At 35.7% G+C, this 23,443-nt stretch overlaps 1 protein-coding gene across 1 annotated transcript; it reads right to left on the bottom strand.

Moving 5' to 3' along the window:
* Positions 1-3,606: 3,606 nt before the first annotated feature.
* tada2a (transcriptional adaptor 2A) lies at positions 3,607-21,991 on the bottom strand. The gene is made up of 15 exons (XM_067365243.1): positions 21,745-21,991; positions 20,430-20,536; positions 20,287-20,346; positions 20,048-20,139; positions 18,071-18,234; positions 16,839-16,927; positions 16,669-16,741; positions 16,477-16,540; positions 13,732-13,775; positions 11,174-11,284; positions 10,807-10,878; positions 10,489-10,621; positions 8,206-8,249; positions 5,631-5,704; positions 3,607-5,524 (listed from the first exon to the last, which is right to left on the bottom strand). The coding sequence occupies exons 1-15, from the start codon at positions 21,767-21,769 to the stop codon at positions 5,339-5,341; spliced, it is 1,338 nt and encodes a 445-aa protein (XP_067221344.1). The 5' UTR covers positions 21,770-21,991; the 3' UTR covers positions 3,607-5,338.
* Positions 21,992-23,443: the final 1,452 nt, after the last annotated feature.

Raw genomic sequence — 23,443 nt, 5'->3', positions numbered from 1 at the left:
ATTAATGCAACATTCCTGTTGGTGGTACAAATATTCATTCTAGCAGAACTGGATTAACAATGAATAGACATGAAACCTATTTTTGGCTAGTGACGCAATTCCTCCCTCACAGAAAGCTGCTAATGCAGCCCGGTGTCTGATCCCAAAGGCACCTGTGTCTCTCCAGCTGTGATGGCAGCAGTGAACAGACTCTGGATCTGTATGATGACACGAGTACAGACTGTTAGACTGTCCTCAGCTCCAGCTGTCTCTGCATGTCAGACATCTCCGCCTCCAAGTAACGAATTAGCAGGTGGATTTATACAGGGCTGCATGTGTATAGCCGGTTAACATGCACCAGTTCGGCTGTGTACCGACTGAAGTGTGCTGTTAAAAGCTCAGAGTTACAAGAACATTGTTTTTTCATTTTAGTAAGTACACATCGAACAAACTGAAAATGTCAAAACAAACCCAGTCTGAATGAGGATTAAGCTGCTCATTCTCAAGTTAGAGAAGGACTTGGCAGGTGAAAAGACATTGAGGAACGATGCAAAGCTTCAGTACTGAGCTCAGTCATGACTCCTCAGCTGAACAGATGAGTATATGTGTAACAGTGTGAGGAGTGTGTGTTTGTGTGTCCGCTCTCTTGCTGTCCCTCCTCCCTTGAGCCGATCCTCTTTCAGACTAGAGCTCTAGAATGCCATGGACCTGGTTTCCAAGGAAACCGCGAGTGTTGACAATGAAAGACAAGTTCACGTCCATGTTAATCACTGCCTAGCAATAAAGGCGAAGCGGTTGCCAATGGCACGGGCACTTCCTTTAAAATTGTGAAATCAAAAGAAACCCTGTTTACTTTCTTAACACACGTTCTTGGTCATATTATGAACGATTTATCAGCAGGTTACTTCAAAAAATACACACACACACACAAAAAATAAATAAATAAAAATCAAAATGTAATAAATAGCTTCACTTCTGAAATGACTTTTCCCTTTTTTTAAACTCTCACCAACCTCTATTACTTTCATTACGAAAGACCACTTTATTAAAATTCTAATAGATTAAATCAAATCTACAGTATTTGCTTTACATGTTATTCTAAAGGCAAAAAATATTTATCATCTGCATAATCATTTATCAAATTGCCTCTGGGGGACAAAAGCAGCTTAAACCAGTCTGAGCTGGTCTCTTTTTAACTGGTCTTTCGGCCTAATCTGATCGACATTATAGCACTTAGTCATTCACATTTAGGCATTAATCAGGCAATTTATAATTCCTGATCAACAGCCATAAGGAGTGCTGAGATACATGAAGAGTTATTTAGTTGTGTAAAATAGGCTGTTACGCTTCTGCTAAGTTAGTATGCTAACAGTTGGCTTGCAAAATGTAATACGTAGAAAAAAACAAAGAACGGAAAATTTGTTAGCTTTACAATCTACTGTAAAATATGACTGAACTTGAAATTTATTGTTAGAGAAACTTCTCCAGAATTAACTTTAGATACTTTACAAAAATATCCAAGTTGTCACTTGATTCAACTTCACATTTAAAGTTGACTAAACGTAAAATTTTAAGGCAACAAGTAAAAAGTTTTAAAAGTACTTTAAGTAACAAATTTTTAAATGTAATAATTTAAAAGACATTATTGTCATAATAACATAGTACAGGTGACAGACATCATAAAGATTTTGTGTTTTCTAATCAGGCACTGAAAGGACTACCCATATTCTTTCAGTCAGTTGAATCACTTTAGAGAGCCTGTGCGGATTTGAACAAGCAGGTTAAATTTTACTGACTCTGGAGGTTGGTTGCTCATTACACCACAGTGGAACAGAGAGAGAAAAGGGTCTGGAAAGTGATTTTGTACCTTGTTCTGGTGGAATTACAAGTCGCCGCTCATTCACTGACCTGCAGAAGCTGGAGGGAAATGACTTGTAGAAGTATGTTGAGGTAGGAAGCTGTTGGTCCTGTGATCTAGATGTTCAGCTCTTAGTACAGAAACAGTGCTTTACTTGCAGTCTCAAATCTAGGGATGCACCGATATGAAAATTTTGGTTCATACGATAACTCTTTATATTTGAAAGCCGATAACGGATATATGGCTGATAAACCTAATTCCAAATTTTTAGATAATTTTTGAGAGCCTAATTAAAAACACAAAAGTTTCACCTTTAAAAGCCACGTCCCAATCACAAAGTTATAATGTTTTACTTATAATTTTATGTAGTCTATATGACAGATTTGCGCTGCACATTGTATTTAACTGTATTTTCCTTTTTGAAGTGACTCCAATTATATTTCAAGCAAATTAAAACCATCATGGTGAACAGTGCACATCTGAAATGCCTCAGCTGAATGAAATAATCCATTATTTATTTATCGGCTTTAATATAACGGCCAAATTTTCTTATCGGGACGATAACGATAACATTAGAAATCAACATATATCAGCCAATACTGATATGGTGGCTGATATATTGTGCATCCCTACTCAAATCAATAGAGTAGATGAGAAAAAGGGAGGGAAATAGTACTAAGAGCATTTCCCCTCATAGGACTGATGTAATTTCCATAAAAATGAGACGATTAGGAAGTGGTGAGAGAACATTAAGGACTGAGGGCCGTGGAAAAGACGATAAATCCATTGCTAGAAACATGCATCACCACAAACCTTAGAAAATAAATCATGTCACCGCCCTGCAAAGCATTCATTAAGTTAATGAATAAACTGTTCTTCTGAGTCAGAAATGAATCATTTGAAACAGATGAATAAATGATTTGCTAACAAATCAAATCTTGTCACACAACGCTATCGTAAAACTTAAAATTCATCAGGTCAGAATTTAGAATTAAAAGATTAGTTCACCCAAAAATTTAAATTCTGTCATCAATTACTCACCCTCATGTCGTTCCAGACTTTCATTCATCTTAGAAACACAAATGAAGATATTTTTAATGAAATCAGAGATTTCTGTCCTTACACTGAAAGCGTATTTCAATGGAGTAATACGATGTTTGAGTGCTGCTCTACATGTTCACTGATCGATGTTTACTGTATATGTGAATAAAAGCATAAATTATATCTATTCATCATATATAGTGACTGTGTCTCTTCATAAGACTTGGATTAAACTCTCGATTCATTCGGATTTATTTTAAAATGTCTTGGGATTTTACGACGTCAGTTTTTGGTGAACAGTCTTTCAAAGGAGATACAAAAATTGTTCAAATTTCAAAAAAAAAAAAAAAATCTTCATTTGAGTTCCAAAGATGAGTACTGTGTTTGGAAAGACATGAGGGTGAGTAAATGACAGAATTTTCATTGGATGAACAAACTCTTTAAAAGTAGATATATGGATTACTTCTATAAAACTTTTATGGTGATTTGTAAAGTTTTTTTTTTGTTTTTTTTTTAAGTTTGAAAGCTTCAGTCCCAATTTAATAGGTGAATTATGGAAATGAGCTAAAATGCAGATGACTATGAACTGTGGGTGAAAATTGAGTGCATGAGGAGGCATCAGATCTCATTTAAAGACAGGCTGTGTGGTTTGATGAAGAAATGAACATGCAAAACAGCAGATCTACCTCCCACACAGTGAGCCGACACCAGAATCTGTCTTTCCGCTCTGCTGCAAGTCAGCGGCCATTCACTCATACACCAAACGCTTCACGGATCAGGGACATTATAGCATGCCATCACAGTCTGATGCTACGCTCCAGTATGAGGACTATTTCTTCCTAGAATGCCAAATGAGATTGAAGTCAAATGAAATTTAGATGGAAAAATGTGGATCTGGACACAAAATTCAACAATACGTTGTGGCAAGAGTGCCGCCGTCATACTTTCACAAACACTCAGCAGTTCAGATTCAGAAACTACATAATGTGAGACCTCCGATGTCACTTAGAGGAATGAGGAAGCAAATAAAATTATCAATTCCAAACTCCACGCCCTTTCAGCCATCAAACAGGCCTTCATTTCTCCATGGGGTTTATTCTCATTTGGGCAGGGGCTTATCATCAAAGGTGGGATCTGGAATGTTAATCAGGTCGCTAACATGCTGACGTCGCTCTATGCTGTTGTGATATGCTTTCTAAAGACTGATAGTTGCTGCTGCTGCCATGCGTGTGCTAATGCTGCTAGCTTTAGTCACGGTTCTCGCACGTCATGCCGCTTCACTAGAGCGAGAGGCGACAGTAATAGATTTCACACTCAACTGGTGTAAATTTTGCCACCCGAGATTTCAGAAGACTCTTTCTCAGCCGTCACATTAAAACTAGCCACAAGTTTTAAACAACATATTTGTTCAAATAATATAGTAGCACAACTAACACAACTGTTGTAAAAAAATGTAATGAATTATGCATAAATAATAACTGCAATGAATTGTAATTGTAATATTACAACATACTCAGCATAAACAAAAGAGTCTCACAAAACCTGCCTGGATCATATTTCACTTCAAAAGTAATTTTGCAAGAAGCTGAAGGAATTTGGAAAAGTAAAATTATTTAAGACAATTTTCCCCCAATGATGTAAAGATTTGTAATTATTATTAATATTATTATTATTACTACATTAAAAAAACTTCCAATTAAAATCAGAATAAAGGCAGTATAATATAAATGTAAATATTGTCTGTATATTTTACAATATAATTGTATATTATACTGTTTAATTTTATAATATATTTATTAATATAAATATTTTAAATATATATTTATTTTATCCTCAAAATATATAATGCATATATTATATTATATTATATTATATTATATTATATTATATTATATTATATTATATTATATTATATTATATATAGTTTAGGGTGTTAAATTGCCACGAAAAAAAAAAAAATCACAATACATTTATAAAAGGATATACAGTATCCTATATTTATAAAAATAGGATTCATTTTCTTTAAGAAAAATAGAATTTCTTATTTCTTTGTTAAATTTGGAGTGAAACGCAATGCAGACGTGTTTGAGACTTTGACTTTGAGATGTTCATCAAAAAATGTCAGACTTCAAAAATTAATCGACAATTTTAAGGGCATGTAGACAAATACTAAATAAAATGTTACAGCGTTGAGCAATCAGATTCTCCCCGACACAAACAGCAGCGGTCTTTTTGCACAACTATCAACTTTTATAGTCCTGAACATATAAAGAAGCACCCAGTCAGTCTTTAAATAACAAACAGGTGCAGCTGTGAGAGGAATTAATGACTTTGAACAAACTACAAATAACCAGCACACTTAAATCTATCATCTCTCATTGCTCATTCGCTCAACATGAATGATCTACAATGAGCATGATTCTTCATCTATCAGATGTCCTTGCAGCAGTTCAATCATCACTAAGCCTTATTGATGTAGCCCTCTTTGATAAGGAAATCGTAGATTTTGCGTGTCTTGTTGACATCTATCTTGATGAGCGATCGGGCTTGCGCCAGCCGTAGCCCCCCCTGCCGTCGGCACTCGTTCAGGAGGGCCTGTTTGTACTCCAGATATGCTCCAGGCACCAGACGAACCACCTGACATAACTGAGAGAGATGATGAGAGAATCATTTAGGATCCATTATATCCCATCAATGAGGCAGATGTCTCAAAAATGAGCTTGTGCCAGAAGCAAAATCATGAGTTCCAAACCTCTTTTTCTCTCTCGTTGAGTTTCTCAGTGCCAGGCAGCCCTGTTAGGTTGAGAGGAGGTGCGCTTCTTCTGCCTGTGGATCAGAGGAGCGAGAACATTCAGATTCTCCTTATCAAGGGCTGACACAGTTAGCAACAGATGTGTGGCAAGTTATCTAATAAGAAATAATCGGGTAAAGCAAAAAGCCACAAGGGGCTGTGCATTTCAGTGATTATACCACGGTTTGTTGAACGCTGTGCTGCATTTAATAAAAATATACAATTACACTTTAGGGTCCAATTCTCACTATTAACTAGTTGCTTATTAGCTTGCATATTACTGGGATATACTGGTTGTTTATTAGTACTTATAAAGCACATATTAATGCCTTACTCTGCATGACCATATTCTACATACCATAATCCTACCCAATACCTAAACATTACAAGTATTAACTATTAATAAGCAGTAATTAGGAGATTATTGATGCAAAAGTCATAGTTAATATTGGACCCTAATCGAAAATGTGACCGAATTGTTCTTCCTCTTAATAACACAATCAATCAATGAATCAATGAATCAATCTCAACTCTATTATTCGTACTTAATTATTAATAATGTTGCTTAATAATCTTGTTGAAACCATGATAAATTTTTTTTCAGGATTCTTTGATGAACAGGAAGTTGAAAAGAACTGCATTTATTTAGAATAATAATCTTATATTAATTTTATAAATGTTTTTACTCTGAATTTTAAATCAATTTAATGCATAAATTGATTTGCAGAAAAAAAATAATTTCTTTCTTTCTTTCTTTCTTTCTTTCTTTCTTTCTTTCTTTCTTTCTTTCTTTCTTTCTTTCTTTCTTTCTTTCTTTCTTTCTTTCTTTCTTTCTTTCTTTCTTTCTTTCATTAAAACTTACTTACCACGAACTTTTGAATGTTAGTGTATCACAGTTTCCAAAAAAAAAATATTAAGCAGCAAAAGCATTCTCAAAAAATACTTTACATATTAATATATTTTATCATAGAAAACAGCTAGTAAAAATATTTCACAGTATTACTGGTTTTACTATATTTTTTAAACAAATAAATTCAGCCTTGGTGAGCATAAGTGATTTCTTCCAACAACATTTTATAAACATTTTAACTTTCAATTTTAAATTTTAACATTAAAAATCAAAACTTTTGACTGGTAGTGTATAGCAATATTATTATTAAAATATTATAATTCATTCAATAAATTGCTTTAAAGGTGCCATCGAACTTTTTTTTTTACAAGATGTAATATAAGACTAAGGTGTCCCCTGAATGTGTTTGTGAAGTTTCAGCTCAAAATACCCCATAGATTTTTTTTAATTATTTTTTTTAACTGCCTATTTTGGGGCATAATTAGAAATGCGCCGATTTAGGCTGCGGCCCCTTTAAATCTCCCACTCCCCCGCCCCCGAGCTCTCGACTGCCTTAAACAGCATAAACAAAGTTCACACAGCTAATATAACCCTCAAAATGGATCTTTACAAAGTGTTCGTCATGCATGCATACATTGGATTATGTGAGTACAGTATTTATTTGGATGTTTACATTTGATTCTGAATGAGTTTGAGGCTGTGCTCCGTGGCTAAAGCTAACATTACACACTGTTGGAGAGATTTATAAAGAATGAAGTTGTGTTTATGAATTATACAGACTGCAAGTGTTTAATAATGAAAATAACGACAGTCTTTATGTGTGGGCAGTAAGAATACAGTAAGAAACGATGGTAACTTTAACCACATTTAACAGTACATTAGCAACATGCTAATGAAACATTTAGAAAGACAGTTTACAAATATCACTAAAAATATCATGATATCATGGATCATGTCAGTTATTATCGCTCCATCTGCCATTTTTTTCGCTGTTGTTCTTGCTTGCTTACCTAGTCTGATGATTCAGCTGTGCACAGATCCAGACGTTAATACTGCCTGCCCTTGTATAATGCCTTGATCATGGGCTGGCATATGCAAATATTGGAGTCATATACATTAATGATCCCGACTGTTACGTAACAGTCGGTGTTATGTTGAGATTCGCCTGTTCTTCAGAGGTCTTTTAAACAAATGAGATTTATATAAGGAGGAGGAAACAATGGAGTTTGAGACTCACTGTATGTCATTTCCATGTACTGAACTCTTGTTATTTAACTATGCCAAGGTAAATTCAATTTTTAATTCTAGGGCACCTTTAAAATAAACGAATGTCTGCTTAATCAAAAATTTGCTCTGATTTCACCAACTTATTTATCAGTATCAGCAAACGTTTGTATGCAGTCAGAGTGTGATCGGATTCATACACATTCAAATATGTCCTAGTTGTGCAGTGAAGTGACAAAAGGAGACAAAATGTGAAAGTATGAGAGAGAGAGAAATACAAAAAGATGTGAGTGGCTTCCTTTTTACTGAGCGTATTTACAGTGGTGCATCTCAGAGAACAGATTAATGTCTTGAGCCTGCGGCTTCACGGCTGAAGAGGACATCACAAAAATTACAACAAGAGAACCAAGTGGAAGAGAGGAGACAAAGCATGAAAAATGGAAGAAATAGGTAGCACTGTACCTGAGGTAGTGATAGTGGTGACCACAGGAGTGATTCCAGCGTCACTGTGAGAGAGAAACACAGTCAGTCAACAGACACACAAATGCTTTTGAAACATCTCTGAAAGACGGGCTGGGGCTCTTGGGGTTTTCAGCAAAATAAAATATAAATAAAGAGCCTGATTCATTCACTTTTACTTGGTCTACTTTTGCTGAATACATACACCCAATTTTTTGAAGCTACCGCTGGAGCTACAAAACACAAACAAACTGACAACCAAATACCCATAAGCTGTTTGAATGAGAATACACTGTGGACTAGTAGGGAGGTAATAAAATACCAATAAAACAGCAGGACTAATAGTAGAAGTTATTATATGAGTATGAGTGATTGTGTCATGCTGGAATGATAGTAATAATGTAATTACGTGTTTACAAATAACAAAAACAGTTCCGTTATATATTTTTTGATTTATGTCCTTCTTATGCATATTAGAATGATTTCTGAAGGATCATGTGACACTAAAGACTGGAGTAATGATGCTGACAATTCAGTTTGCCAAAACAGGCTGTGCTTTCATTTAAAGTTGCAAATTTAACGTGCGTAAAATATCACATAAAACTTTTCAGAATAAAGCTAATAAAGAATAAAGAGTTTCCATCTTGTGTTCAAGAGAGAGAAAAAAAAATAAAACAACACTTCCTAGGAAATTAGTGCAAAATATCTGTAATAAAAATGGAAGGTGCTGCAATCGCGGAAGCCACTAGGGCATGCAGACGAAGTGCAATAAACATTGTCATGTTATCTTGCATATAGATGCCTGGTGTTTGGGAACACAATCGTGTGAGATGCTTCTGGGAGGGAATTAAACCAAATAATTTTGATTAAAGACTTTGGCTCAGGTATTTCAGAATGATCAAACCAACATTTGAGATGCCGTGCATCAAAATTGGTCAACTGGTTAGTCCAGTTACTGAATCACAACCTCTGTTTTTTGTTGTGCATTGAGTGATTTCCTTGGTAAGTGTGTGTCCATTGTAGTTTATGCGCATGTCTTCTCATCAGATAAAAAACATGTATCTGCCTCAATTGAGTTCATGTTTTTTTAATCAGATTTTCTTTAATTTATGCGCATCATGGCATTTCCATTCAGAGTTTTTTTTACGCAATATCCCAAAACGCTTATTAAAGTAGGTGGATGGAAACATAGCTACAAACATAAATACATTTAAAAAATATATAAATTTTTTCTGTAATTAATCGCGATTAATCGCACCTAACATAAAAGTTTTAATATATTTTTATGTTGAAATAATTTCACATTTCTTCAAAATAATGTAGAAACAACATAAAGACAGTTTATTTTAAATATTTGATCTAATAGGTAGGGAATACACAGAAATTGAAAAAAGTTATCAAACACTTCACAGTCTTCACTGCATAAATTATAAATTAAATAGATTAATCCTTATCAAAGTTACAAAAGTTATTCACTCAAAAGCAGTGAGTGATTTTCTCTTTGTCTTTTGTTCTTTGATTACCAATAATGACAGACAGCAGGTGTCCAGATGGCAGACGTCCATGCAAGTCTTTACGGTCACTTAAAACTTTATTTAACTAATTTAAGACTGAGTTTACAAGCATAATTGACAGAGCAAGCATTTTGGCATACTTTTGTATGTTTCAAGCATGAAAGAGCACTCAATGCGGCCTGTGTGTGTCTGAAGTGGCTTTCTGCGCGCACAAGTTGTGTGTGTCATGCAGACAGGAGATTCACAGACAGCATGCTATTTAAGGTCTTATCATGCTTGAATAGTTTAATTACACTTATATGAATGATAGCATGATCATATAATATAACGCTAGCTAAAGAATGACAGAACAAAAAAAATGGATGCTGCGTTAATTGCATTAAATATTTATAACGTGTTAATCTGAAAAAATGAATCGCATGAGTCAATGCATTAATTTGGACAGCCATTATTAAAATAGAAAACAGTTATTTAAAATTGTAATATTTCAAAACTGTTTTTACTGTATTTATGATTGTTCAGTATAAGAGACTTTGGTACAAAATTGATATTAAATTAAAACAAAATATAAACAGACAAGACAAAAAAATCTGATGTATATAAATTTTGGATCGGTAACAATAGTTTTTAAATCAAGAATTAGCCTTGTATTAAGTTCATTTGGAACTAAATTAATTGTAGAATAATTGCAATACTACATTGTAATAAAGTATTGCAATAAGAGGAAGAAGTATACAGAGTGAGTAAGTTGGCATTGAGGAAGTGATCTTACATGGCAGCCTGTTTGTTCAGCCACTGCTGGCAAGCACGGGCATCGTGAATGTACTGCAGGACGTCACACAGCATGTTCCTCTTCCTGCGCTCTTCCTCTCGTATGCGCTTCACTCTCTCATACACCTTAGCACCTGCAGCCCACATGACAGGGATCAGATCAGCTAAATGTGAAATCTATCGCAAATCTGACTGTAGTTAGTATGGATCATATTTGGATGGATCTGCCATTTTATGGTGAAATACTCTGCTAAATCATTGCTTGCTGACTGTGTTGCATTCAAAACTTCCTTTTGATTTAGGCTACCGCCCATCTTACCACAGAAGGACTGAATTCCCTCACTCCTGTACTCCTGCAGTCTGTGGATCTCCCTCCTCAGTTCAAACTCCACTGTCAACGATTGCATAAAAGAGAGAGAAACAGAGCAGATGGAGCTGTGAACTTTTCACCCTGACTGATTCAAACTACTGGGGCGGACAGACTGAACTCAGACTCAGCGCTGGTGAATGACATGAGGCTTGTTCATCTAACCCGAATTGTCCTGCACATGCTTATTAAACCACAAAACACAGGGCTAGACTGATCCTGGGTCAGCTGAGGAAGAAACCTAGCGAGTAAAGTAAGTATAGACCAAAATGATGACATTATATACATCAAGTGTGCAAAAAGAGCACTAAATACTCACATGCGTGACTCTCAATGAACTTGTCGTGCTCTATGGGTCCCACCACACGTGCAAAGCGTCTCATGACATCATAAAGGTCCTGCACTTCCTTGGGATAGCGCCTCTCCAGAACTGACAAAGCAACAAATGCACAATATCAATCTGATGAAGAAAAGAAAACATAACCTATTTCGCTACCTTGTTGTCTACATAGGAAGCTACCTTGTAAGTCAGCAAGATAAATGAAACGAAACCTTATAATATTTGGAAAACAGCATCCTTACATGTAGAGCACAGGAGACGCAAATCACTATTTTTTTCCAATGGAGTTTGACATTAGTTTGACAAGTTTGTGTACACTCAAGCACACCTGGGAAGTTTGGATTTACAAGTTTGGAAGTCGTAATTAGGTGCTTTCAATTTGGTTGGAACAAGATGGCAATGAACCTTTTTGAAATAAAGTTCAAAGATTTTTTAATTCCACATCTACAAAATGATCCAGTGTGTTTTTGCTTTCTTATGTTTTTATGCAATATTTGAAGGTGCTGTAAACTGAATCGTTATATACTCTGTCGTAAACAGTGTTGGGGAAAGTTACTTTTAAAAGTAATGCATTACAATATTGCGTTACTCACTAAAAAAGTAACTAATTGCATTAGTTACTTTTTATGGAAAGTAATGAGTTACGTTACTTTTTCTCATCTGGGCTGGGCTGTTTGTTTGTTTTTCTAACAACAAAAAAGTTCTATTTTTGGCAAATGTAAAGGCCCCTTCACACCGAAAATTAAATGAATAAGCCTCAGGCTGAAGTAAATGCAAATTTACACCTGTACAATAGAGGGCACAGCTCAAACAAACCTTTCAGCTGTGCTGACATTCTGGAATAGAAAAGAATATGATGCAGAAGTAAATGAGCTCACATTTAGTCTAGAATAACCATCATGTTTACACAGTGCACACAACGTGTCAAAGTAACTTGCGTTAATTATTTGAAAAAGTAACTCAGATATTTTTTAAATTTAAAAGTAATGCGTTACTTTACTAGTTAGTTGAAAAAAGTAATTTGATTACGTACTCAATACTCAGCGCGTTCCCCCAAACACTGGTCTTAACTGTACAACACTAAAGTATCTTGTACATGCAACTTAGTTTTATTGTTAATGAAAAAAACAAAAAAACAAAAAACAAACAAGGTTTAAAGAATTTTCCCCACTTGTAATTACGAATTTGTGGTGATGTTCATGTGTTCCAACATGACTTGAATGGACCATTGTTTCGGGCCCTAAAATTAAGTCTAATTAGGGAGCTTACTAGATTTTGGAACAGAGCAAATCAGAAAAACTGCATTTGATTGGCAGTTTCTTTTCGAGAAGCAAAAGCAAACAGCAATGTATCAAGAGTCCAGTTGTGCCAAGCAACCCTGTGAAAGTCTCCCTGATGGTTCTTCACCCACCACTGAAGCTCGGCTCCCTTGGAAAGGGTTGAGCAAGCAGCACTATCAGCGATCAACCCTGCTGCTACTGAGCGAGAGTGATAGAAACAGAAAGCTGCTATGTGGGTGAGCGTGAGGTGTGATATTCTGCCTCCACTATGCTGTGATTTTATCGAGAAACACAAGCACATACATATACATCTCCCTGTCACTCTACATATTATATATATATATATATATATATATATATATATATATATATATATATATATATATATATATATAAATAACTAAAGATGTATAAAACTACAATATCAGTGCCCTCCACGCAGCAGTGTCTGATACGAGGATATGAGACCGGCTGATGTGCGCATAGCCAGGTCAAGCCGTCTTGCTCTTTTGAATTGGGGATAAACCAACACCGCTGCGAGCCATCAGGTCTTGGCCACTGCTTCCATTATCACTTGCAACACACACACACACTTTCCTGCAGTCTCCATGACAACAAGGCTGCAGTTCCACGGTAGCTATCGCTTCGCTTTTGTCTTGAGAGTGCAGGGAGACGAGGAGAGCGTCTGGGAGCCGATAGATAAATAAAAACGTCTTAAAGCACTCCTTGCATCACAAACACTCAATATGTCTCAGGAAAACATACAAACCAGATTGGATTTCCTAGTTTGTTTCGCTGCACGCAGACGAAATAATTGGATAAGAGTATTCCTATCGAAACCAGCTGGCCAACCGAAATGTCTAGTGGGAAATAGTCAGTGACGGGGTTCTATTTACTGAGAGAAGCGACACAGTGCCCAGAGGGCCTGGATCAATAAAGACTCGAAAGATGCAATCTCCTTTGTCATTACATTCGAAATGTTCATTTCATGCCAAAGTATTCATAGGGGAGCAATCACAGCTGGCAAAAACAGCTCTGGGATCAGTGTTGATCTGGGATCACAGTATTTCGGGCGCCAATTGTAAACATTTCACACAGATGGCTCGTGTTATTGGAGGTCAGGGAGAGTTATCTTGTGGCTGTGTTCTGGTCTGAACATTGCCTCACATACTGATCATATAAATGGAGTTCAAGAGATGGCAAGAGCATTTGGTTAATATGATGCACAATAGCATGTTTTAAAAAAAGAAGTCTTACTCTGAAACTTGCGTAGGTTGATGAGGCCATGGTCTCGAATAATCCTAAAAGACAACAATTTCAACATTTCACACTGTATTCTGTGAGAAGCAATTCAAAGTGTAAGTGACCTTAAGCTTGACTAATGAGTCTTAAATTAGAAAACCGCTCTAAACATACATATATATATATATACATACATATATATATATATTTATTTATTACACACATACATACATACATATATGTGTGAGAACTTGTATTAGTTACTTTGTGGGATCCAGATGATACGGATTCTTTGACTATCACAAGGTCAAAATCTTTTATACAAGATTAAATGTTGACAATATACTATCGTCCTTCACTACTACCCCTAAACCTACCTGGCACAGGAACCTATACCTAAACCTACCCGGCACAGGAAACCATCCAAAACAGGAACCTATCCCTAAACCTAGCCGTAATAGGAACCTATCACTAAACCTACCTGGCACAGGAACCTATCCCTAAACCTACCCAAAACAGGAACCTATCCCTAAACCTATCCGGCACAAGAACCTATCTCTAAACCTATCCAGCACAAGAACCTATCCCTAAACCTACGCATCACAGGAACCTATCCCTAAACCTACCCAAAACAGGAACATATCCAAAACAGGAACCTATCCCTAAACCTAGCCGTAATAGGAACCTATCACTAAACCTACCTGGCACAGGAACCTATCCCTAAACCTACCCGGCACAGGAAACCATCCAAAACAGGAACTTATCCCTAAACCTAGCCGTAATAGGAACCGTCCTATCACTAAACCTACCTGGCACAGGAACCTATCCCTAAACCTACCCAAAACAGGAACCTATCCCTAAACCTATCCGGCACAAGAACCTATCCCTAAACCTACCCAAAACAGGAACCTATCCCTAAACCTATCCAGCACAAGAACCTATCCCTAAACCTACGCATCACAGGAACCTATCCCTAAACCTACCCAAAACAGGAACATATCCAAAACAGGAACCTATCCCTAAACCTATCCGGCACAAGAACCTATCCCTAAACCTACGCATAACAGGAACCTATCCCTAAACCTACCCAAAACAGAAACCTATCCCTAAACCTACCCAAAACAGAAACCTTTCCCTAAACCTACCCATCACTAAACCTATCCAAAACAGGAACCTGTCCCTAAACCTACCCACAATAGGAACCTATCCAGCACAAGAACCTATCCCTAAACCTACATGTCACAGGAACCTATCCCTAAACCTACCCATCACAGGAACCTATCCCTAAACCTACCCGGCACAGGAATCCATCCAAAACAGGAACCTATCCCTAAACCTAGCCATAATAGGAAACCATCACTAAACCTATCCAAAACAGGAACCTGTCCCTAAACCTACCCACAATAGGAACCTATCCAGCACAAGAACCTATCCCTAAACCTACATGTCACAGGAACCTATCCCTAAACCTACCCAAAACAGGAACCTAATTCTAACATTCTTATATACTATAGTGACTTTAAAGATTTTGTCAGACATTCGTATATATGATTTTTAAGATGCTGTCTTTGTGGGGTCCGACTGAAGGATTTTTCTGAATACTTTTATTCAGCAAGGAAATTAATTTATTGTAATAATTTCACAATATTAATGTTTTTACTATAGTTTAGATTAAATAAATGCAACTCTGGTGAACAGAAGAGACTTCTTCCAAAAACATAAATCTTACCAACCCCGATATACATTACAGTGAATTAAAAAAAAAAAATCATTAAAAAAAAAAACTATTATTTTACGTATTCCTACTTTGATGTGAAAAATATTTCATGCTGAAGTTTTTGGTACCTTTGTATATGACTTAGTGGTAGAATTGTTTATTGTGATTATTTTTATTAAATGCAAAGTTGGTGTTGATGATCATTGATCATTTTGTTAAAGCAACATGCCACTTTAGGCTGTGCATATGACTATATGATTCCATGATTAGGAAGCTTCACATTGTACTTAGTGCCTAAAAACATTTATAAATACATTCTCTGTTATTGATTAAAGTGTCATGTACAGTATATTGTTCACAGCATCTACAGACACAAAGAATTAATTCCATTGGGAAGACAATAAACTTGACTTAACCATGGTAAAATCACTATAATGCACAGCCTTGGTTTGCTGCTTTATTAAACCACACTTGGCATTATCAGCTGAGGGCTATGTTTTATTAAAAGCATCTCATGAGTGGTGAGAGTGGTGTCTGGTGTGGTGGTCTCAGATGTTGTGAGGAAGCGGCGGGTCACTGGTCTGTTTGCTGCTCTGCAGGAGATCTCAGACGACAGCTGCGGCTCCAGTTCAGTACAGAACCGAGGTCAAGCTCGCACACATACCACAAGTCATTTACAGGGCAGCTAGGGCTCATTAATGCTGATTTACACACCGTTACTGTTACCACTAGAGCTGTTTGTGTGTTTGTGCTAAGAATCAGGCTAGGTGATCAGTTGCTATGGATTAGGTTACATAATAACACATCAGATAAATTCCAGTAATGCATTTCAGTGGGTTGCATGTGCATGTGATAATTTGATTAAATTCTTAAACTGCTAACTGGTAATAGCATATATTTTAGTTTATACATTATGTTTATTGAGAAATGTACAATTAATGCAAATATAAATAATGCTTGAATTTTAAATATAAATTTAATAGACTAGCGTGGCCCTCTAGTGGTTGTGCTTTGGCAGTACAACATGTATTTTTTCTACTTACTTTTTTCTCCTCTGTCTCTCTTTCAATCTTGAGTGATAAATATCCACTACTGCAACCTTCAGTGCTTTGGAAAAAAACCCCACAAACAGTAAAAAAAAAAAATTAACAAAAACTCTGCTAAAGATTGTATCGGCACATTTCATTTCAGTAAAATGAGAGAACGGATTCATATTTTTGTATTGTTACACTTACCATGAAGAATATCAGAGTCATCATCAACAAAATCAATATCTTTCAAATCCCATTCAGCATAATTATCAAACTCCTAATTTTAGAGACAAAGAAAAAGAGGGAGCTTGCTTTGAATAATGTACGAATGAATTTGTTCTCAACAGACAGCACATTAACTGTAGATCACTCACCTCCATGAAGTCTGCTCGAGCCGGCATGTATCCAGCCATATCTCTGGACAGCTGAGAGTCGAATGAAGGCCTTGGAGGATCATCAGTGGCTGAAAGAGACAAGACACAATCCTTACCTAAAAACATATTTATATATTATAAATAAACAACAATCATTCATTGTCACAATTTGAATATTGCAGAATGGTCTCTGTGTGATTGTTAGCTTATAAACCAAATGAAACAAACCAAAGTGTGATAAAACAATGCCTGTAGGGGCTGTTGAGCTCTGAGACTGCACACAGTGTTTATTAAATGTATTAAAGGAGGAAAAGGATGACAATGAAGAGTAAATATTATTTTTAAAAAATCTCCAAAAAGTTGTCAGTATCGAATTAAAAAGGTACACTATGTAACTTTTGACCCTCCAGTTAAAAAACAAAACTGCATGCATTTTGCATAAGAACTTTGTGTGGTTTGGCTCTGTGTGACAGTGCGAATGATTATGGTTATCCATACAACTCATAAAAATTTCTTTTAAATGGAAAAGATCTCAAGCTGACTAGCTGAAGATGCTACTGTAGCTTTACCCATTAATAGACATGGTACTTCCTTTAAAATAAATTCCAGCACAGCGCTACAACAACCATAATGACATGACTCATTGCAATAGATAATGTTTTACCATGAACACTGTTAAAGAGCTACATATAGCAATTTATCATTATTATCTGTTGAGTAATAACGTATCGCTGCGTCACTTTTACAACATTTCAAATCCCTCAGTTCTCGCCATCTCCGAAAATCCAAGCCAATGTTGATTCTTGTTTTATTACTCTGTTGCGTTCTCTTTTTGCCAGCAGACTCTCTTCTGTTTAGCATAGGTTCAAGATTTAGCTGCTCCATGTCAACCTTTCTTGCTCGTTGTGATAACTAGATATGATGAGACATGCACAGATGAGTGACAAATATACACAATTTCTGGGGAAATGCATCCCGCCTGGTCTAAAATATGAACACTTATAAACAGGCTTACCATAGTGAATCAGGGTAAGAAACGTTTTGGAAGAAGGACTGATGATGTATTGACTCATTTCAATTTTGTTAAGTTTTGAATAAACAAAAAAAGAGTTACATAGTGTACCTTTAATGATATTTTACTGGACTGATTGAAGTTTGTTCACACCTTGTGTGTGTATATATTTAGAGTTCACAATCAAAACAACAGTAGGTTGTTTCTGGTGCTCACTTACGCTTGAAGGGAATGGCTGTGTCTGCTGACCGGGACAGATGATCTTCCATCTGTCTGAGATTGAGCAGAGTGGATGCGAACAGAGGATTGTTGATGTAGTTCTTCATGTAATGGCCTTCACACTCCTCTTTGGTCTTGGTGCGCATCTGGTAAGCCACATCCTGCCTGAAGAAAGACCCAGAGGGGTCATTAGTAGGCTTCAGCAGTGAAACAAATATCACGATTCAACACGACTTTGATTCACAAGCTTGAGATTTGATACAATTTGATTCTATACTGATTAATTTGAATATATATCAGGTACAATACATGTTGATTTTTTCTCAAGAGAAAAAAAAACTCTCTAAACTAATGCTGTAAACTTTACAGAGAGCCTTGTCTGTTGGTAGGCTACATTACTATAATATTAAAGGGTAACAACTGATTTGTATACAAACATTATATGTACATAAATTGCACAGTTTGTTAAGTATTAGTTAAAAATTGCAAGTTTTTATAAGAATAACTTTAAAATAACTCGGTAATGACATATGCATACATTAAATGCTGATGAACAGTTTAAGTAAAAATATAATGAATGTTTAATATAGTGCATATATTTATCAAGATGCTCTTCTCAAGAGTTTGTTTTTTTTAAGCTATGTTTAGGTCATTGAATGGCTTCTCTGAGGTAAATGTAATGTTACGTGACATTGCTTACAATGTCTTTCCGCAGCTGAAACAGTGATTAGTAGGGCTGGGCGATATATCGAATGCTTTTGTCATGCGCATTTCGTCAATAAAGCCGGTTCCCTGATTGCCGCCATCACCTGCTTTCAAATGGAGCGGCATTTAATAGACAGAGCCGTAGTTCACTGATAAGCCACGCAATATAGCGTTCAATAACGATATGAATCGCCGTCGATATTGAACGCGATATTGCGTGGCTTATCAGTGAACTACGGCTCTGTCTATTAAATGCCGCTTCATTTGAAAGCAGATGATGGCGATTTAGCGGTAATCAGGGAACCGGCTTTACTGACGAAATGAGCGTGACAAAAGCATTCGATATATCGCCCAGCCCTAGTGATTAGTAATTACATGAGAAGTGATACTGATTTCGGTAAGTTGTACTGTATCTTACAACATACCTTCTGATGTTCATTCATGGATATTTTGTCTTATAAACTAGTAGTGAAGAGAACAGGATTCATGTGCACTTCCGCTTAAACTGAGGTGTCTACAGCAATCTGTCACGCCACATTAAAGACTAGGGAAACTGTATTTATTTTTGAATTTGGTAATAAAATTTACAGGACTTGAAAGCTAAGACTTTGCTTTATATCAAAATTAACAAAGTACAAAGCTTATTCCAAATTGGATGGAAGGTGTGCTAAAAAATAATGTTTAGTGATGTTTTGTTCATGTATCAACTGAAAACAGCAGAATAGACTAAAAATTGATTCTTGGTTTTTAAGAATCGATATTGCTTCAGAAAAATGAGAACTGATTAAAATCGAAAAATCATTTCAACTCAGCCCTAGTCATTAGCAGTTATTTTAATATTATGTATAAACTATTACAGTATTTATTGTCAGTTTTCATTTTAATTTTAAGTTGTTAATTTTGTAATGTATTTTTGTCATTTGTATTTGTTTTGTTTATATTTCAATTTATCTTTATTTTTTATTTCAGTTTCAGTAATTTTAGAACTTCAACTTGAACTTTTTTTATATTAGATATTTGCCATTTTCTAATTTTCATTTGAGATTTTTACATTTAACTCTTCTAACATTTTTTTTTTTTTTTACATTTTATTTCAGCTTTATTTCTATTAACAAAAACAAGTTGTTACAGTTTTTAGTAGTAGTAGTAGTAGTAGTAGTAGTAGTAGTAGTAGTTTGTAATAGTTTTAGTTAACAAGAACAACAATGATCACACATTTGATCTAAAATACCTAAATGAGAGTTGGAGACATGAAACAAATAACTAGACTTACCAGTTACCAAAACCACAGTCCATGACGGCCTCTAAAAGAGCCATCTCCTCCTGCGCGGTCCAGCCTGGCTCCAACACAGGAAAATCTGATGTCTAGAAGAAAGCACATCACAGTTAACATGTTATTTATGGGCACAAGACTGTAAAATATTATTTTAAATCTTAAAATCTAATTGTTAAGTTTACATATGAACCTTTTATATTCAGTGTAATAATTTTAATCCAATCTACTCTCTTTACCATGATTTCATACTTGTGGTCACTCTGGTGCTTTTTATACTCATATCCTCTTGTAAAGCACTGCAACAGAAAGATAAAATCATATAGTACACATATAATGTATGCATTCAGACGGTAGTGGGACCTTCAATCCAGTGACCCACCTGCAGACACAGGAGGAAAGGTGAAGGTCCACATTCAGCACACTTAATGTAAGGCTCCACTAGATATGATGAACATCCACGACAGGGAGGCTTATCAAAAGGATCATCTGTAAAGACATAAAGATTTATTCACATCATGAAGTTATCAACAGACCTATATCCTGTACCAAAAAACATGGAGACAGTTTCCAGCTTCATACCAGTTACAACAGTGTTACATGCATGTATATTTATGTATTTCCCTGCCCTCTAGGGGCATCATCCCTCTCTTATGTTATGGCAGTGGCTGTAACATAATTGGGGGCTCGTCTGGGATTTCGGCACCAGTCTTTTAGTAGATGCACTTTCTTATGGTGACGGTTCACTCTGGGGGATGAAGATGTTACATGTATGTATATTTATGTATTTGCCTACCTTCTAGGGGAAGGAAAAGCTTGATTTACATGTGTCCTATTTAAACAGATTCCTTACACCTGTGGACTATTATCCTGTGCTTAAAGGAAGCCAAGTTGCCACACTTCAGTGGCGGAACTTGAGCGGCCGTCCCGAGATGGAGATGCGCTCTCTTTTGTGTTTAGCCCTTTATTTTCCTGTCTAATTTCTCCCACTCGTGGTTATATTTTGTCTTATTTCAATAAATTCCCCTATTTGACTGAGCCATTGTGTCATCCCTCTCTTATGTTATGGCAGTGGCTGTAACAAACAGCAATAGCATTTTAATGAATTTGGCTGATTAAATGTCACCAAAGTAAAGTTACCTAGCTTCACAGATGATAATGGTATAATTTTTTCAGTAAGTGTTTATAAATTTATAGTTGTCACTGAGTTACATCATAGCTTAAAAATGGCTAAGTATTTTTTGAAAGCTTACATTAATGAAAAATATAATTATATTATTCTGACATTTAAAAACATTGTTGACAAAAATAAAATGTAATATTTTATTTAAATTATTAAAATATTACTAAATATATAATTTTAGTATTTGTAGTAATAAATACAAATATACTTTGGGGTAGCACCATGGTACAGTGATGGTATCAGATACCATGGTAGATTGATATATATAACATGGTCAATGATTACTATTTTCATAAAATATGATATCCACATACTCCAGTTTATTTCAAACAACATCATGGTACAAAAACATAGTATTGCCAGGGTAAATGTACCAACAACTATGGTAGTACTACACAGTTAGCGACTGAATACTATGGTAAATTTCTGTAACGAACGATTTCTTTTTCGTAGAAATATAGGTAGTTATATGCTCTCGAATAGCAGTTTTGATAATCAAGGTAATGTTACTTACTTCCAAAAGAGGCCAGACGATCCATAGTGCAGATGAGGTCTGAACAGGAAAAATGTACAACCTCTTTGATGTCGTTTTGAGCGCAGATGAGATCTTTATAGCTTTGTTTGATGAATGCTACTCAACGGTTACGCGGATTAAGCCTCACTGTTAAAAAGGAATGAATAAAAATAAAATGTATGTTGTATTTTACACATTATTGAGAATGTAAACACTTCTGTGGGTCCGAGTCGTTCTCTGCAGTTCAATGAACATCCCATGAGGGGAAGTGACATTTTTGGAACAGCGCCCCCAGCGGCGCCTGCGTGATAACCTGACAGACACGAGTCAAGAAGACCTCCTAGTCATCATCAGTATAAATATTTTTTTCATGTAACTGATGCTTTTTATCCAAAAAAAACATAACGTACAGTACGTACAGTCCCCTTCAAATGTTTAACTACTAATCAAGTATTACTTTGAACTTGCAGGGTAAGTTACAACACATATTTTGCAACAGTACATCCTTTTCCAGGCCCTATTGTTCAGCTGCATTGCTATCCCATCAGAAGTTCGACGTAAGTACGTCGTTTTGATGGATATCTTGCTGATGCTTGTATAGGATCCAAGCTGCATCTCCATCATGATCTCCATTTGTTTTGTATGCTTAGTTTTAATGTATGCGGCCTTAGAGTTTTTTTAATTAATTGATTTTAGTTAACGTTAGGTAAGTTAAAGACTTAAGGCTTAGTTCACCCAAAAATGAAAATTCTGTCATTAATTCCTCACCCTCATGTCGCTCTACACCTGTAAGACCTTCGTTCATCTTCGGAACACAAATCATATTTGTTGAAATCCGATGGCTCAATGAGGCCTGCACACAGTCTATGGGCCTCCATAGAGAGCAATGACATTTCCTCTCTCAAGATCCATTAATGTACTAAAAACATATTTAAATCAGTTCATGTGAATACAGTAGTTCAATATTAATATTATAAAGCGACAAGAATATTTTTGGTGCGCCAAAAAAATAAATATCAGCGGTTCGGAGCGCCAAAGTCACGTGATTTCAGCAGTTTGGCGGTTTGACGCGATCTGAATCATGATTCGACACAAAAGATTCATAACGCTCTGAAGCTTCCAGAAGAAGTGTTTTGAAATCCGCCATGACTATATAAGTCGTTATTTTGTTTGTTTTTTTGCACACCAAAAATATTCTCGTCACTTTATAATATTAATATTGAACCACTGTACTCACATGAACTGATTTAAATATGTTTTTAGTATGGATCTTGAGAGAGGAAATGTCATTGCTGGCTATGAAGGCCTCACTGAGCCATCGGATTTCAACTAATATATCTTAATTTGTGTTCCGAAGATGAATGAAGGTCTTACAGGTGTGGAACATCATGAGAGTGAGTAATAAATGACATTATTTTCATTTTCATTTTCATTATTGAACTAAGGTCTAATCCTTAATCTAAGCCCTGTCTGTGAAACCAGGCCGTATTGTGCCATAACTTTTTTATACAGGCTATATTTATAAAAATTGCTTCCATATACTACACACTGCTAAAAGCTTGTTCACACTAACTATAAAGTTAAATATAATGATAACTATTGCTACATCCCAGTTCACATACTAGGGTATATCTGTCTTATTTGAAATTGGAATTAGTGTGTCCCAAATCATGAAATAAGTATCAAAAGGTACCTAGAC

The sequence above is a fragment of the Chanodichthys erythropterus genome, chromosome 17, assembly GCF_024489055.1.
Source record: "Chanodichthys erythropterus isolate Z2021 chromosome 17, ASM2448905v1, whole genome shotgun sequence".
NCBI lineage: Eukaryota > Metazoa > Chordata > Actinopteri > Cypriniformes > Xenocyprididae > Chanodichthys > Chanodichthys erythropterus.
This window is presented reverse-complemented; position numbering and strand designations above follow the sequence as displayed.

Bases quoted from the DNA above. Each gene is read 5' to 3' on its own strand.
- tada2a (XM_067365243.1), bottom strand. From the start codon at position 21,769: ATGGATCGTCTGGCCTCTTTTGGAA. The intron at 13,776-16,476 runs GTAAGTAGAAAA...GTTGTCTTTTAG, and splicing joins GAGAGACAGAGGAGAAAAAA to GATTATTCGAGACCATGGCC. The intron at 5,705-8,205 runs GTACAGTGCTAC...TCTGATCCACAG, and splicing joins CACCACTATCACTACCTCAG to GCAGAAGAAGCGCACCTCCT.